This window comes from Chiloscyllium plagiosum, chromosome 3 (assembly GCF_004010195.1).
Source record: "Chiloscyllium plagiosum isolate BGI_BamShark_2017 chromosome 3, ASM401019v2, whole genome shotgun sequence".
Lineage (NCBI taxonomy): Eukaryota > Metazoa > Chordata > Chondrichthyes > Orectolobiformes > Hemiscylliidae > Chiloscyllium > Chiloscyllium plagiosum.
In genome coordinates, this window is record NC_057712.1 from 75,647,723 (window position 1) to 75,661,889 (window position 14,167).

The 14,167-nt window shown below is 47.8% G+C and overlaps 1 protein-coding gene across 2 annotated transcripts; it reads right to left on the bottom strand.

Moving 5' to 3' along the window:
- Positions 1-230: 230 nt before the first annotated feature.
- Positions 231-11,966, bottom strand: LOC122545707 (tubulin alpha-3 chain-like). Of its 2 annotated transcripts, none has more exons than XM_043684653.1 (5): positions 11,946-11,966; positions 4,290-4,512; positions 4,022-4,170; positions 1,675-2,355; positions 231-778 (listed from the first exon to the last, which is right to left on the bottom strand). In XM_043684653.1, the coding sequence occupies exons 1-5, from the start codon at positions 11,964-11,966 to the stop codon at positions 479-481; spliced, it is 1,374 nt and encodes a 457-aa protein (XP_043540588.1). In that variant the 3' UTR covers positions 231-478. The 2 variants fall into 2 exon arrangements, with proteins under 2 accessions (XP_043540588.1, XP_043540583.1); XM_043684648.1 differs by lacking the exon at positions 11,946-11,966 and adding an exon at positions 5,072-5,093.
- Between the last annotated feature and the right edge of the window lie 2,201 nt (positions 11,967-14,167).

Genomic DNA, 14,167 nt, shown 5'->3' on the forward strand with positions numbered 1-14,167 from the left:
TGTGGGGCAGTCCACTATCACCTGATGAAGGAGCAGTGCTCCGAAAGCTAGTGCTTCCGAATAAACCTGTTGGACTATAACCTGGGGGTTGTGTGATTTCCAACTTTATTCAAGAACACCAGGGTATTTTCCCGAGAATCCTGTTGAATACTTATCCCTTGAATCCAGATCACAAACGAAAACGACAGAGGATCTGTGGATTATCAATTTGCTGTTTAAGATTGTTTGAAGTGTCTGCTGCTTTTTCTGTAATCGTGACAATATCGGAAAATCCCGTGTGTCATCCAAATGATGTTTCCCAACCTCTGTTGTTTTGCAAACAAGTTACATTTGCAAAATGATTTCCAAATCCATGAATTTATTATAATCTGTAACGTGCATGCAAAATTAAGTTAAGCTTTTGAGACCCCGCCCCCCCCCGCCCACTTTGTAACATCAGAAAATCTAGTTAAATCTCATTATCATTCTAAATGAAATCTTATTCTTCCTCCTCTTCTGCCTTCCTGTCCAGATAGGATGAGTCGACCCCCACCTCTTCGTAATCCTTCTCGAGCGAGGCTAAGTCCTCCCGGGCGTCCTGGAATTCTCCTTCCTCTAGTCCTTCCCCCACGTACCAGTGGACAAAGGCCCGCTTGGCGTACATCTTATCAAATTTGATGTTGAGCCTGGTCCAAGCGAAAGCAATGGCGGTGGTGTTGCTCAGCATGCACAGAGCCCGCTGTACTTTTGCCAGGTCGCCCCCTGGTACCACCGTCGGGGGCTGGTAGTTGATGCCGACCTGTGGGGAAGAAGGACAGTTGTCAGATATAATTTGCTTTGCTCTGGGAAGTCAAACGCTGATGGCCCATTAGATAACTCTGAGCATGTATGTCTCTTCGTTGTTATTTCAAAACCTCAGCTCTGTTCGTTCACTGGCTCCCTAATTCCTTTGATTTCAAAATGCTTTGGGAGAAGATGAAACTTAGGGCGGCACGGTGGCACAGTGGTTAGCACTGCTGCCTCACAGCGCCAGAGACCCGGGTTCAATTCCCGACTCAGGCGACTGACTGTGTGGAGTTTGCACGTTCTCCCCGCGTCTGCGTGGGTTACCTCCGGGTGCTCCGGTTTCCTCCCACAGTCCAAAGATGTGCAGGGTCAGGTGAATTGGCCATGCTAAATTGCCCGTAGTGTTAGGTTAAAGGGGTAAATGTAGGGATATGGGTGGGTTGCGCTTCGGCGGGTCGGTGTGGACTTGTTGGGCCGAAGGGCCTGTTTCCACACTGTAAGTAATCTAATCTAATCTAAACAGGAGGATGCCATTTGTCCCAGCCACCTAACCAAATCAATCATATCATGTGGGGCTGATTGTGATCTCAATTTCTTATTCAACTCCCAATACCCTGTGAGTTCCTCGGTCAGGAACTTGTCTCCCTCTATCTTTAAAATCTTCAACAATCCAACCCCACTGCCCTCTATGGGATATGGTTCCAAAAGATCCATAATCCTCTGACAAAATAAATGTTGCCTCAGCCTTAAATGGAAGGCCCTTTCCCTTTGTTCCCTAATTTTATTCCATGCCATGAGTATGCATGGATCGATGACCTGGACTGGACAGAATATTGTTCACCCTTTATCAAGTTCACTCATCCCAGGCTCCCCCAGGGCTCTGAAGATTGAACGCAATCCCGCACTCACCTTGAAACCAGTCGGGCACCAATCCACAAACTGAATTGAGCGTTTGCTCTTGATGGTGGCGATGGCAGCGTTGACATCCTTGGGCACCACGTCCCCTCGGTACAGCATGCAGCACGCCATGTACTTGCCCTGGCGCGGGTCGCACTTCACCATCTGGTTGGCCGGTTCAAAGCAGGAGTTGGTGATCTCCGGCACCGAGAGTTGCTCGTGGTAAGCCTTCTCAGCAGAGATAAGGGGGGCAAAGGTGGCCAGGGGGAAGTGAATGCGGGGATAGGGGACCAGGTTGGTCTGGAACTCCGTCAGGTCCACGTTGAGGGCCCCGTCGAACCGGAGCGACGCGGTGATGGACGACACCACCTGGGCGATGAGGCGGTTGAGGTTGGTGTAGGTCGGTCTCTCGATGTCCAGGTTCCGCCGACAGAGGTCGTAAATGGCCTCGTTGTCCAGAATGAAGGCACAGTCGGAGTGCTCCAGGGTGCAGTGGGTGACTAGCACCGTATTGTACGGCTCGACCACCGCGGTGGAGATCTGGGGAGCCGGGTAGACGGAAAACTCCAGCTTGGCTTTCTTGCCGTAGTCGACGGAGAGCCTCTCCATCAGGAGGGAAGTGAAACCGGAGCCGGTGCCCCCCCCGAAACTGTGGAAGACGAGGAAGCCCTGCAGGCCCGTGCACAGATCAGCCTGTGAGGGAACAAACACGTTAAGTAGGATGTGAATATCCTTGAAGTTTGTACTGTAGCTTAAAGAACATGAGTAAGTTGGAAGCAAGCACCCTGATTCTCTGAAGTCTGTTCACTACTTTCAAGTGAAGTGTGATAGAATAAACCACCACTTGCCCGTTTGCGGCTCCAACACCACTCAAGAGATTGAACACCATCCAGTACAAAGCAATTCACTTGCATGGCACGACGAACACATTCACTCTTTTCCACAGTGTGTACCATCTACAAGGTGCACTGCAGTAAGTCATCAATATGTCTTCAACAGCCCCTTTCCGATCATGTGACCTCTCTGGTTTCGAAGGAGGAGGATAGCAGAGAAGGATAACACATTGCCCCAAGCCACTTACCATCCTGAGTTGGAAAGAAATCGCTTCTGTTACGCTGATATCCCTTGTGTAGCAGCACCACTGGACTGCCACGGTTCAAGGAGGCAACTCACTATAGCTTCTGAAGTATAATTAGGGATAGGAAACAAATGATGGATAGCTAGTGTATACATTTCATTAATCAGCTAAAAAAGTATCCTCAAAATGGGCTTGGGAAGTGAACATGGTGGAGAACTTTGGGATTCAGTCAGATATTCACACGGGTAATCAAACAGGCATGAGGAACCGAGTTTCCACCCAAAATCCAGCAAAAGGTTTGAAGCCTTCAGGACATTTTTAATTCTTTCACAGGGGATGTGGGAATTGGCTGCCCGTTTTGAATTCCCCTTGAACTGAATGTCTCATTGGGACCATTTCAAGGGACATCTGCAGTTAGCCACACTGTAATAAGTCTGCAGTCATATAGGACAGACAGGTAGAGGCGGGAAATTTGACACACATCTCTCTGGAAAAGGATTGGTTTTCGCAAAATCAACAATGGTTTCATGGTCATCAGATCTTTATTATTCTAGATGTATTCATTATACTGAGACTCTAAAAGGCATGCTGGTTATATTTTAACGTCTACAGATTTAAATTGTTTCCCAAAGTCACTTTGATAGTTACTGAAGAAAAATGTGTAATATAAGGGAGGGGTGGGGTGGGGTGAAGTGCAGAGCTCGGCAGATGAGTGGGAACAGGGTTTTGAGCTGTTGGGCGGGGGGGGGGGGGAGGGTGGTCAGGTGAGGCAGAAGCAGGAGAATCGACGTTTCTGGCGTAACGATTCCTGATGAAAGCTCACGCCCCGAAACATCGATTCCGCATTCTCAACCCTGCCGTCTTTTGGCACCATTGTCAAGATGAGCAGAGCATGTGGTCAGGTGAGGCAGAAATATTGAGTCAGCGGGCATCAATCAGAGGGCAAAGGGGTAAGGTTGGGGTGAGGAGGTGTTCAGTTTAATAGCTCTCCGCGTGTCAGCATAGGTTTGGTTTTTAACGCTAATGTTCCTGGATAAGTGAGCTCAGGTGGACTGGAACTCTGAACAACTTCAAGGAGTGTTCTCAGAGGGTTCCAGGTACAGGTCAATCGCCGGAGTTTTCATCTTCCTGAGCAAATCCATAGTGCCGATGCACAATGCCAGAGTAGGATGCATGGAAAACTATCTGGCTAATGGAAGATCTGGAACTAGCAGAGGATGAGTGATGGACTGCAGATAATTTCACTGGGAAATTCCAGCTAATTCAACCAAGAGAACCTACCACCTTCCGGACTCGATCCAGGACCAGATCCACAATCTCCTTGCCCACGGAGCAGTGGCCCCGGGCGTAGTTATTAGCCGCGTCCTCCTTGCCGGTGATGAGCTGCTCAGGATGGAAGAGTTGCCGATAGGTGCCGGTGCGGATCTCATCTGGGGACAGGGAGCAGAGATGTCACAACAGGAATGCAGAGAGAATTCAGGCCATTGTTTCAGTGGGAGCACTGAGTGAGCAAGCCTTTCCCCCGCCCCCCCCCAATCCCTCCTCTTACCGATCACGGTGGGCTCCAGGTCTAGAAACACGGCTCGGGGAACATGTTTGCCCGCCCCGGTCTCACTGAAGAAGGTGTTGAAGGAGTCATCCCCACCCCCGATGGTCTTGTCGCTGGGCATCTGCCCATCCGGCTGGATGCCATGCTCCAGGCAATACAGCTCCCAGCAGGCATTCCCGATCTGCACACCGGCCTGGCCGACGTGAACGGAAATACACTCACGCTAAAAAGCCAGAGCAAATCATTATTCCCACAGGAAGAGAAATATGTTTTTACCATGTGATGCGGAAACAAAGATTGCAGGCAGTAAAACAACCAACAGCAACAAGTCCTGGATCCCATCCATTCCCCAGAGATCTTCCAGTTAACCATATTCTCTGCTCCTGTTCAATATCAGGCAATTCCAAGTGTCCCTGATCTTCACAATCGGGTGGATGATTCAGATCAGAGGGATGTGCAAACGCAGTGACAATCACTTGTGATATCTTCGTGCAGGTCCCCCCGCCCCCCCCCCCTCCCAAAAAAAAACAAAATTGGATTTGGAGGCCCCTTTCAATCAGATACCATAACTGACCCAACTTCAATCCCTCTGCACCAACTGGTTTCCCCCCATTGATGCACCCTTTTCAATTTAACCCCTTATCGACCACAATCCCGCTCGGACCGACCCTAATCAGTCACACCCCATTCATCCAACTGACCCCCCCCCCCATCTCTCTGAATCCCCATTCCCCCTGACCGCTGGTGACCTCTCTGTCTCAGTGGAACCCTGGTGCCTTTACCATAATGTCCCTCTATTGCCGCACCTCCTCTCGATCTAGTGCGCACCCTTGGTCGCCCGCATTATTTATACCGCGTGGCGTTTGGCCTGTCCGAGCTTTGATTGGTCGCTGGGAACAATGGGCTCTTGTTGATTGGACGCACGTCAACAAAGGCATTGGCTCTACACAACGCTGATTGGCTACATCGTGGAAGAGGTGGGGCCGGGTCGTCACAATTGATGATGGGAGGGACCCACAGTAAAAATGGCGGTGGGATTTGTCTCAGTCCCCAGCTCGAGGGACGCCTCCATCAGAATTTCAACTCAAAAGCTACCGTCATCAGCAGCAGGTCTGAGGCACCCTTCAGTCAGAGCCCATTCCTCAGAGACTTATCAGTTCGACTCTTCAGCTCAGTCACAGTCTCATCTGAGGCAGACCCTTCCCCGGTACCATACCCAACACTACCATAGATGGTAACTCAAAACCAGCACCCTTTTACATTTGTTCTTGCAACGTAAGCCCTCTTCCGAAAGCTAGCATTTGGTAACATCCTATAATAGCAGTATCACCATCTAATGTGCCCACAATGTTTCCTATGGTCAAACTCACATCTACAAAGACCAGTATCTGTCAGGTGGACATCAGGTAGGACCTCAAGTATCAGTCCAAAGACTGTTGGTCAGATCCCCATCTGTCAGACTATAAGACAATGATTTTCCGTCACTTAAAGACACGAACTGAACTCATCACCTTCTGGTCTGTTAGACATCAGTTAGATTCCCACATATAAATTCACCATTGATCAATTGACGGAGTACTCGAGCACTCAATGAGCAACAAGACACTAGGTATCTTTAGTTGCTTGCCCACAAATATCTGAAGGGGACAGGACAAGTTAATAGAAGGCATATGGGGCACTGAGCTTTATTGAGAAAAAAGCGGAGCGTTTCAGAGAACACCTCTGGGACACCCGGACCAACCAACCCAACCATCCTGTGGCTCAACACTTCAATTCCCCCTCCCACTCCACCAAGGATATGCAGGTCTTTGGACTCCTCCATCGCCAGACCACAACAACACGACAGTTGGAGGAAGAGCGCCTCATCTTCTGCCTAGGAACCCTCCAACCACAAGGGATGAACTCGGATTTCACCAGTTTCCTCATTTCCTCTCCCCCCACCTTGTCTCAGTCAAATCCATCGAACTCAGCACCGCCTTCCTAACCTGCAATCTTCTTCCTGACCTCTCCGCCTCCACCCCAGTCTGACCTATCACCCTCACCTTGACCTCTTTCCACCTATCACATTTCCGACGCCCCTCCCCCAAGTCCCTCCTCCCTACCTTTTATCTTAGCCCGCTGGACCAACTTTCCTCATTCCTGAAGAAGGGCTTATGCCCGAAACGTCGATTCTCCTGTTCCCTGGATGCTGCCTGACCTGCTGCGCTTTTCCAGCAACACATTTTCAGCACTTAGCTTTATTTGTCATGGTATAGCCTATAACAGCAGCGAGGTTATCTTGGCGCTGTTCAATACTTTGTATAGGCCACGGTTGGACGACTGTGTACAATTCTGGTGACTGCAGGATGTGATATAACAAGCGGAGCTGCAGACGTGTTTCAGCAGGATGTTGCCTGGGATGGAGCCTGAATAAGTTCACATTGCTTTCTTAGAGCACAGAAGACTAAGAGAGGACCTGTATGAGGTGTAGAATATCTTGAGGCGCACGTCAGGGTGGATAGGAAGCGTCTGACAGGGTCAATAGAGAGCAGCTAGCCCCCTTAGTTAAAGGATCAATAATGGGCTGGTGGGATGGGGGTGGAGGAGGCTTTACTTTAAAATGGAAGGTAGGAGGTTTAGAAAATAGAACATTATCCAAAGGTCGGTGGGAATCTGGAATGCACTGACTGGGTAGGTAATTGAGATGGGAAACATTCTAAACTTTAAGAAGTACTCGGATAAGCACTTGAAGTGTCATATCATTTAAGGTTATGGGGTCAAGTGTTGAAAGGTGGGTCTGCAATGTCTTTTTTTTTTAACTCATTTTTTTGTTGGTGTAGAGTCAATGGGCCTCTTCTGTACTGTCAGATTCTGTGACGACAGACACGGTTGCCTTAATCTCTGAGTAAACATTCAGCCCCTCCCTGGACATGTACGGGGAGAGACGATTCTCTATTCTCTCTTTCTGTGCAAGGAAAAATATTTTGGTGAACTGGGTGGCTGAGGGCCCCCCTGGACTTTCAAATTGGCACAGATTAATTATGGAATGTATTCCCCTTGACCTCCTCACAAATGTGGTGCACCGAAAGACCGAATTATTTTATAAAATATGGCAGCCCTTCTTGAATTACATAAATACAGATATCTCGGCTATCCTAACAATGGCTTTTATTTAATTGAGACTACAGACCTGGCTGGTCCGCGGCCCCTCGGGGGAGGAATCCCGCACGAATACGGGTTTTATTACATTTGATGTTAACACATTCCGAGCATGTAAGAGACTTAAAAATACACTCTGGTTAGTTGTAGGTTAGATTAGTAGTTAGTTGAGTTGTTTTTTTCTTTCTCGGTGTTTTTTATTTTGTTAAATTTTGGCTATTGTATATTTGATTTAATTGTATATCAATGTTTGTACTTGAGAGTTTTGTTTATTTTTGTAAACTTGTAAAAATGTTAAATTTCTAATAAAAATATCTATTAAAAAAAAAACATTCAGCCCTATTTCGCTTATTTTATTTCATGCTGTAATCTATAAGGTCAGGTTGGCAGTTTTTTTTTAAATCAAGACATTGGCTGGCAGAGTCATCAATGCAGAAAAGTCCTTGCCTGGTTTGACCTACACGCGACACCAGATCCGTGGCAATGTGGCCAACTGTTAACAAATCTCTGGACAAGTCGAGATTGACAATAAATGACCTATCCAGTAACCCCCCCACCTCCGAACCAAGAAAGCGAATGATAGGAAATTAACCAACAGGGCACCAAAGGCCATATTCTCCGGATTGCCCCCAAGCCAAACACAGCACAGAAAGTAAATATGAAACGAAAATAGCTAAATGCGTGGCTACAGGCAAATGTGGAAGGAGGTGGGGGTGGGGGGGGAAGAAGATGTTAGCTCCCAGCTGTGGGGGAGATTAGATCTGTTAGATCTAGCCCAGATGGTCTGTACCTAAACAGAGGCAGAAATTAATTTCTTGCAGGGCATTTTGTGACCGCTATTGGGAAATTCCAACTTGCTTGGCAGGGATGTGGGAACCAGGAAAGAATATCAGAGAGGAATACCAATGTGCACAAATTACTGGGAATGATAGATTGCAACTGATTAGAGTATTAAAGACACAAGGATGAAGGTCATCAAGTTTAAACTAGGGATTCTATACGTGCAGAGCAAATAACGTTTGTGAGTTACAGATAGATTGAGATGTGATAATATATTGCAGTGACAACAGAGACTTGACTCAAAGGATGGGGGTTAAACGTTCTTCAGAACAAACGAAACAGGAAGGACAGGGAAAGGAAGAAGAGGGGGATAGGTGATCGTACTCGTTATGGCGAGCATTTCAAAGTTCCGGAAAGAGGCAAAAACAGAAATTGCTCGTAAAGCTCAGCAGGTCTGGCAGCATCTAGAACATAGAAGAATACAGCGCAGTACAGGCCCTTTGGCCCTCGATGTTGCGCCGATCCAAGCCCACCTAACCTATACTAACCCACTATCCTCCATATACCTATCCAATGCCCGCTTAAATGCCCATAAAGAGGGACAGTCCACCACTGCTACTGGCAGGGCATTCCATGAACTTACGACTCACTGAGTGAAGAACCTACCCTAGCCCCAAGTGTCTCAGTCTTTCCTCATACGATCTTCCTTCCATACCTGGCAACATCCTGGTAAACCTCCTCTGCACCCGTTCCAGTGCCTCCACATCCTTCCTGGCGACCAAAACTGCACACAATATTCCAGATGTGGCCGCACCAGAGTCTTATACAACTGCATCATGACCTCAGGACTCCGGAACTCAATTCCTCTACCAATAAAAGCCAGTACGCCATATGCCTTTCTCACCGCACTATTTACCTGGGTGGCAGCTTTCAGAGATCTGTGTACATGGACACCAAGATCCCTCTGCTCATCCACACTACCAAGTATCCGACCATTAGCCCAGTACCCCATCTTTTTGTTATTCTTCCCAAAGTGAATCACCTCACACTTAGCTACATTGAATTCTATTTGCCACCTTTCTGCCCAGCTCTGCAGCTTCTCTATATCCTGCTGTAACCTGCCACATGCTTCCTCACTGTCAACAACTCCTCCGACTTTCGTGTCATCCGCAAACTTGCTCACCCAACCTTCTAACCCCTCTTCCAGGTCATTTATAAAAATGACAAACAGCAATGGTCCCAAAACAGATCCTTGCGGAACACCGCTAGTGACGGCACTCCATGAAGAAACTTTGCCATCAACTACTACCCTCTGTCTTCTTCCATCCAGCCAATTCCTAATCCAAACCTCCAACTCACCCTCAATGCCATATCTCCGTATTTTCTGCAGTAGCCTACCATCTGTGGAGAGAAATCAGAGTGAAGGTTTCAGGTCCTTCCTCGGAACTCAAGGGGAAGACTGAGAGGTAGAGGATGCCACAATGTGGGCAAGGACATCGTGCACTTGGCTGGGGCAAAACAGCGAAAGCAAAAGGCACACTGACATGACTCAGTGTCGTCCTTAGGCCACAAACTAGTGCAATTGATGGAGAGGAAAGCACTCGCAAGAAACTTATACAAGGGTGCAAAGCCTGTAGAGCAGCTACAATGGGTGACTTTGATTATCTGAATGTACGCTGGACTAGTCACAGTGGCATGAGCAAAGAGGGGAAAATGTTCCTCAGGGATAGAACATAGAACATAGAAAAACACAGCGCAGTACAGGCCCTTCGGCCCTCGATGTTGCGCCGATCCAAGCCCACCTAACCTACACTAGCCCACTATCCTCCATCTGCCTATCCAATGCCCGCTTAAATGCCCATAATGAGGGAGAGTCCACCACTGCTACTGGCAGGGCATTCCATGAACTCACGACTCGCTGAGTAAAGAACCTACCCCTAACATCTGTCCTATACCTACCCCCTCCTTAATTTAAAGCTATCTTGAAAACTTCCTGCAACAGTATAAATAAAAACAAAAATTAGTAGCAGGAATAGGCCATTCTGCCCTCAAGCCAGTTGTAATGCTATTTAATATGATCATGGCTGATCCTCTATTTTAATGACAAAATCCAGCTTTCTCTCCATACCCCATGATGCCTTTAATATTTTAAAAAAAAAACCTTTTCTCTTGAGTATATTCAATTATTTGGCTTCTACAGCCTTCTGTGATTGAGAATTCCACAGGCTGTCTACCTTTTAAGTGAAGAAATATTTCCTCTTCTCAATCCTAAATTGTTTACCCTCAGACTGTGATCCTTGGTTCGAGACTCTCCAGTCAGGCGAAGTTTCCTTCCTGCACCTAGTCTGCCCAATCCTGATGGAATTGTATGTGTTTCAATCGTATCCTTTCACATCCTTTTAATGTCTAGTGAATATAGGCCCTTCGCTAGCACTCCAGCATCCCAAATTAATGTTCTGGTTTGAATCCCACCACAGTAATAAAAATGTCTGGAATTTAAACTAAGCTATCCCCGTGTAAACACTGCCAATTGTCGTTAAAAAAAAACCAATCTGGTTTCAGATCCAGAGCAAAGTGATTGACTGTTACCATCCCCTCTGGGCAATTAGGGATGGGCAATAACTGCTGACTTAGCCAGAGTTGCCTACATCCCTGCATTTGGCTGGGGCAAAAGAACATGAGAAAAGGTACACTGACATTACTCAGTGTAGTCTTTAGGTCACAAATTCGCGCAATAGATGAATGAAGTCAAATCGATCGCTCCTCATAGGACAGCGTTGTCATCTCTGATATCAGCTTGGTGAACCTGTGCTGGTTCCTATACTCTTTTTCAAGCAAGTATATCCTCAGTTAGGTAGGGAAACCAAAATTGCCAACAATTGGTGGGCAGCACGGTGGCACAGTGGTTAGCACTGCTGCCTCGCAGCGCCAGGGACCCGGGTTCAATTCCCAGCCTCAGGCGACTGACTGTGTGGAGTTTGCACATTCTCCCCGTGTCTGCGTGGGTTTCCTCCGGGTGCTCCGGTTTCCTCCCACAGTCCAAAGATGTGCAGGTTAGGGTGGATTGGTCATGCTAAATTGTCCCCGTAGTGCCCAGGGATGTGCGGGTTAGGGTGGATTGACTGTGCTAAATTGTCCCCGTAGTGCCCAGGGATGTGCGGGTTAGGGTGGATTGGCCGTGCTAAATTGTCCCGTAGTGCCCAGGGATGTGCAGGTCAGGGTGAATTGGCCGTGCTAAATTGCCCATAGTGTTAGGTAAGGGGTAAATGTAGGGGTATGGATGGGTTGCGCTTCGGCGGGTCGGTGTGGACTTGTTGGGCCGAAGGGCCTGTTTCCGCACTGTAATGTAATCTAATCTAATCTAATCTCCAGGTGTAGTCTCATCCAGGTCCTATATAACTATAGTAAGACATCCCTTCATCTGAACTCAAATCCAGTTCAAGAAGAAAGGGGTTACTGCTACACCTGGGTCTTGGGGCACAGGTAGATCAAGGAGCAGCAAATGGGGGAACTTTTGAGAATCAGCGATCATGGTATCATAAGTTTTAGGAGACATAATTAACTGGGGGAGAGCCAACTAGGCTAAGAATGGATCTAGGTTGAATGAGTTGGAGTTACAGGTTAGGAGGAACAATTACAGTGTGGAAACAGGCCCTTCAGCCCAACAAGTCCACACCGACCCTCCGAAGAGCAACCCACCCCTCTCTGACTAATGCGCTCTGGGCAATGTAGCATGGCCAATTCACCTGACCTGCACATCTTTGGACTGTGGGAGGAAATCCACGCAGACACGGTTGGGGGGGTGGGGGGAGAGAATGTGCAAACTCCACACAGACAGTCGCCTGAGGCTGGAAGTGAACCTGGGACCCTGGTGCTGTGAGGCAGCAGTGCTAACCACTGAGCCACCGTGCCGCCCCATTATAGCCAAATAACATGCGACCTTTGAAGAAGAATTATTCAAGCACAGGCACTATCCCTTTAACGGTAACAGTAGATCAAACAAATCCATAGCCCGTTGGATGATCAAAAAAAGTACCAATTGCGTACTAAGTACAGTTGAGGAGTAAACTGAATATAAACAGTTTAGAGGGAACTGAAGAAGAAATATGAGAAACTAAGAGTGGGTAGACAACAGGAAAGGGATTTCCAACATCTTCTCACAATACCATGTTAGTTAGGTAAGGGGTAAGTGTAGGGGTATGGGTGGGTTGCGCTTCGGCGGGTCGGTGTGGACTTGTTGGGCCGAAGGGCCTGTTTCCACACTGTAATGTAATCTAAACTAAAACAAAAAATTCGCATCCCTCTCGCCTGACTACATGGTTTATTCCTGTTTGTGAAACTAGGCCAAAGTATTCACCCAACTCCACAAGCATGTTCCCACTGCCCCTCCCCACCTCCAAGCTCATGGACCAGAATCTAACAGGCCCCACCGCCTCTATGATTATCACCCTGCTGTATAACTAAGTACAGCAATCTTTGAGCTCTCCTTAAATTCACCCGCCAACATCTTTTCCCATGTATCCTGATATTCTTGGTCGTATTAACAGTGGTGCAAAGTATAAGAACAAGGGAACTTGGCAAAGCATTTATAAATCAGAAGTGGCTCCCAAAATTTGTGATTAATTACAAGCTGATCATCAGTCATTTTACGAGTAGAAATCTAACTGGTGACATCCAATAGGTTGAGTTGGAAGGGGTTAATCCTTCAGAAACGACGAAGAGGTAGCAATCCCCAGAAATTAATTGTTGATCCGAACTTTTGTGATCGTAGGTGTGACAGTATTAACTCAAGGGCGGATAAAGGAAGTGTACAAGGACAGCACACATGCATGGGAACACAAATTCCCCTCCAAGCCGCCAACCATCCTGACTTGGAAATAAAGGGTCATTCCTTTATGGCTGCTGGCTCAAAATCTTCGAACCTCTCCCTGACGTCATTATGGATCTACCTCCAGCACATGGACAGCAATGGTTCAAGGCAGTTAACCAGCTCCTTCTCCAAGGTAACTAGGGACGGACAACCAATGCTGGCCCAGCTAGTGAAGCCCAATCCCATGAATGAATCCCGACAAAAGGATCGGAAGTTAACACCTGGCACATGTGGGGCTAATATTTGAGAGTCCTGATAGGTAGAGATAATAGAGACCTTTGTACGTTGAATGGGGGATTGATAGGGGATGGCAGACTACCAAATTTCTTCACAATATGTTGGACCATCAACCAGGGTCATTGAGGAAGGCATCAGTGGAGATTCTGTTGGCTGATGAATGTGACTGAACAGGGTTTCTGGTTGATGAGTGTCTTATGAATGGGCTTTGGATGATGACACTGATTAAGCTAGGGGGGGGTCTGACTGATGAGGCTCTGTAGAACTCGCTCTACTAATGCATTCTTCAAATGGGCCCCTAATGGCTGCCTCTTTGAGGTGAAGCTTTGATTGATCATCCCTTGAGCTAGTGCCTGAGACACACACATTTTCCCCCCCACCCCACCCCCTTCCTTTTGCTTTGCTTTGGGCTCCTGTCATAGTCAATTATTGACGACCCGGCCCCACCTCTTCCACAAAGTAGCCAATCAGCGCGGTGTAGAGTCAGGCCTTTGTTGACGTGGGTCCAAGCAACAAGAGCCCATTGTTCTCAGCGACCAATCAAAGCTCGAACTGGTCAAAAGCCATGCGGTATAAATAGCGCAGGCGTCAAGGGGAGGCACCAGATCGTGAGAAGCTGCGGCAATAGAGAGACATTATGGTAAGGGCACGTGACAGAATGCGGAGAACGCCAGGGTTCCATTGAGACAGAGAGGTCACCAGCAGTCAGGGGTGGTGGATCAGAGGGATGGGGTCAGACTGATAGGGTCTGATAGTGGAAAGTTATCATGGTTGGAGGGTAGGGTTGGGTTGGGTTGGGTTGGGTTGGCGGTGGGGTTGGGTTGGGTTGGGTTGGGTTGGGTGGGGTTGGGTG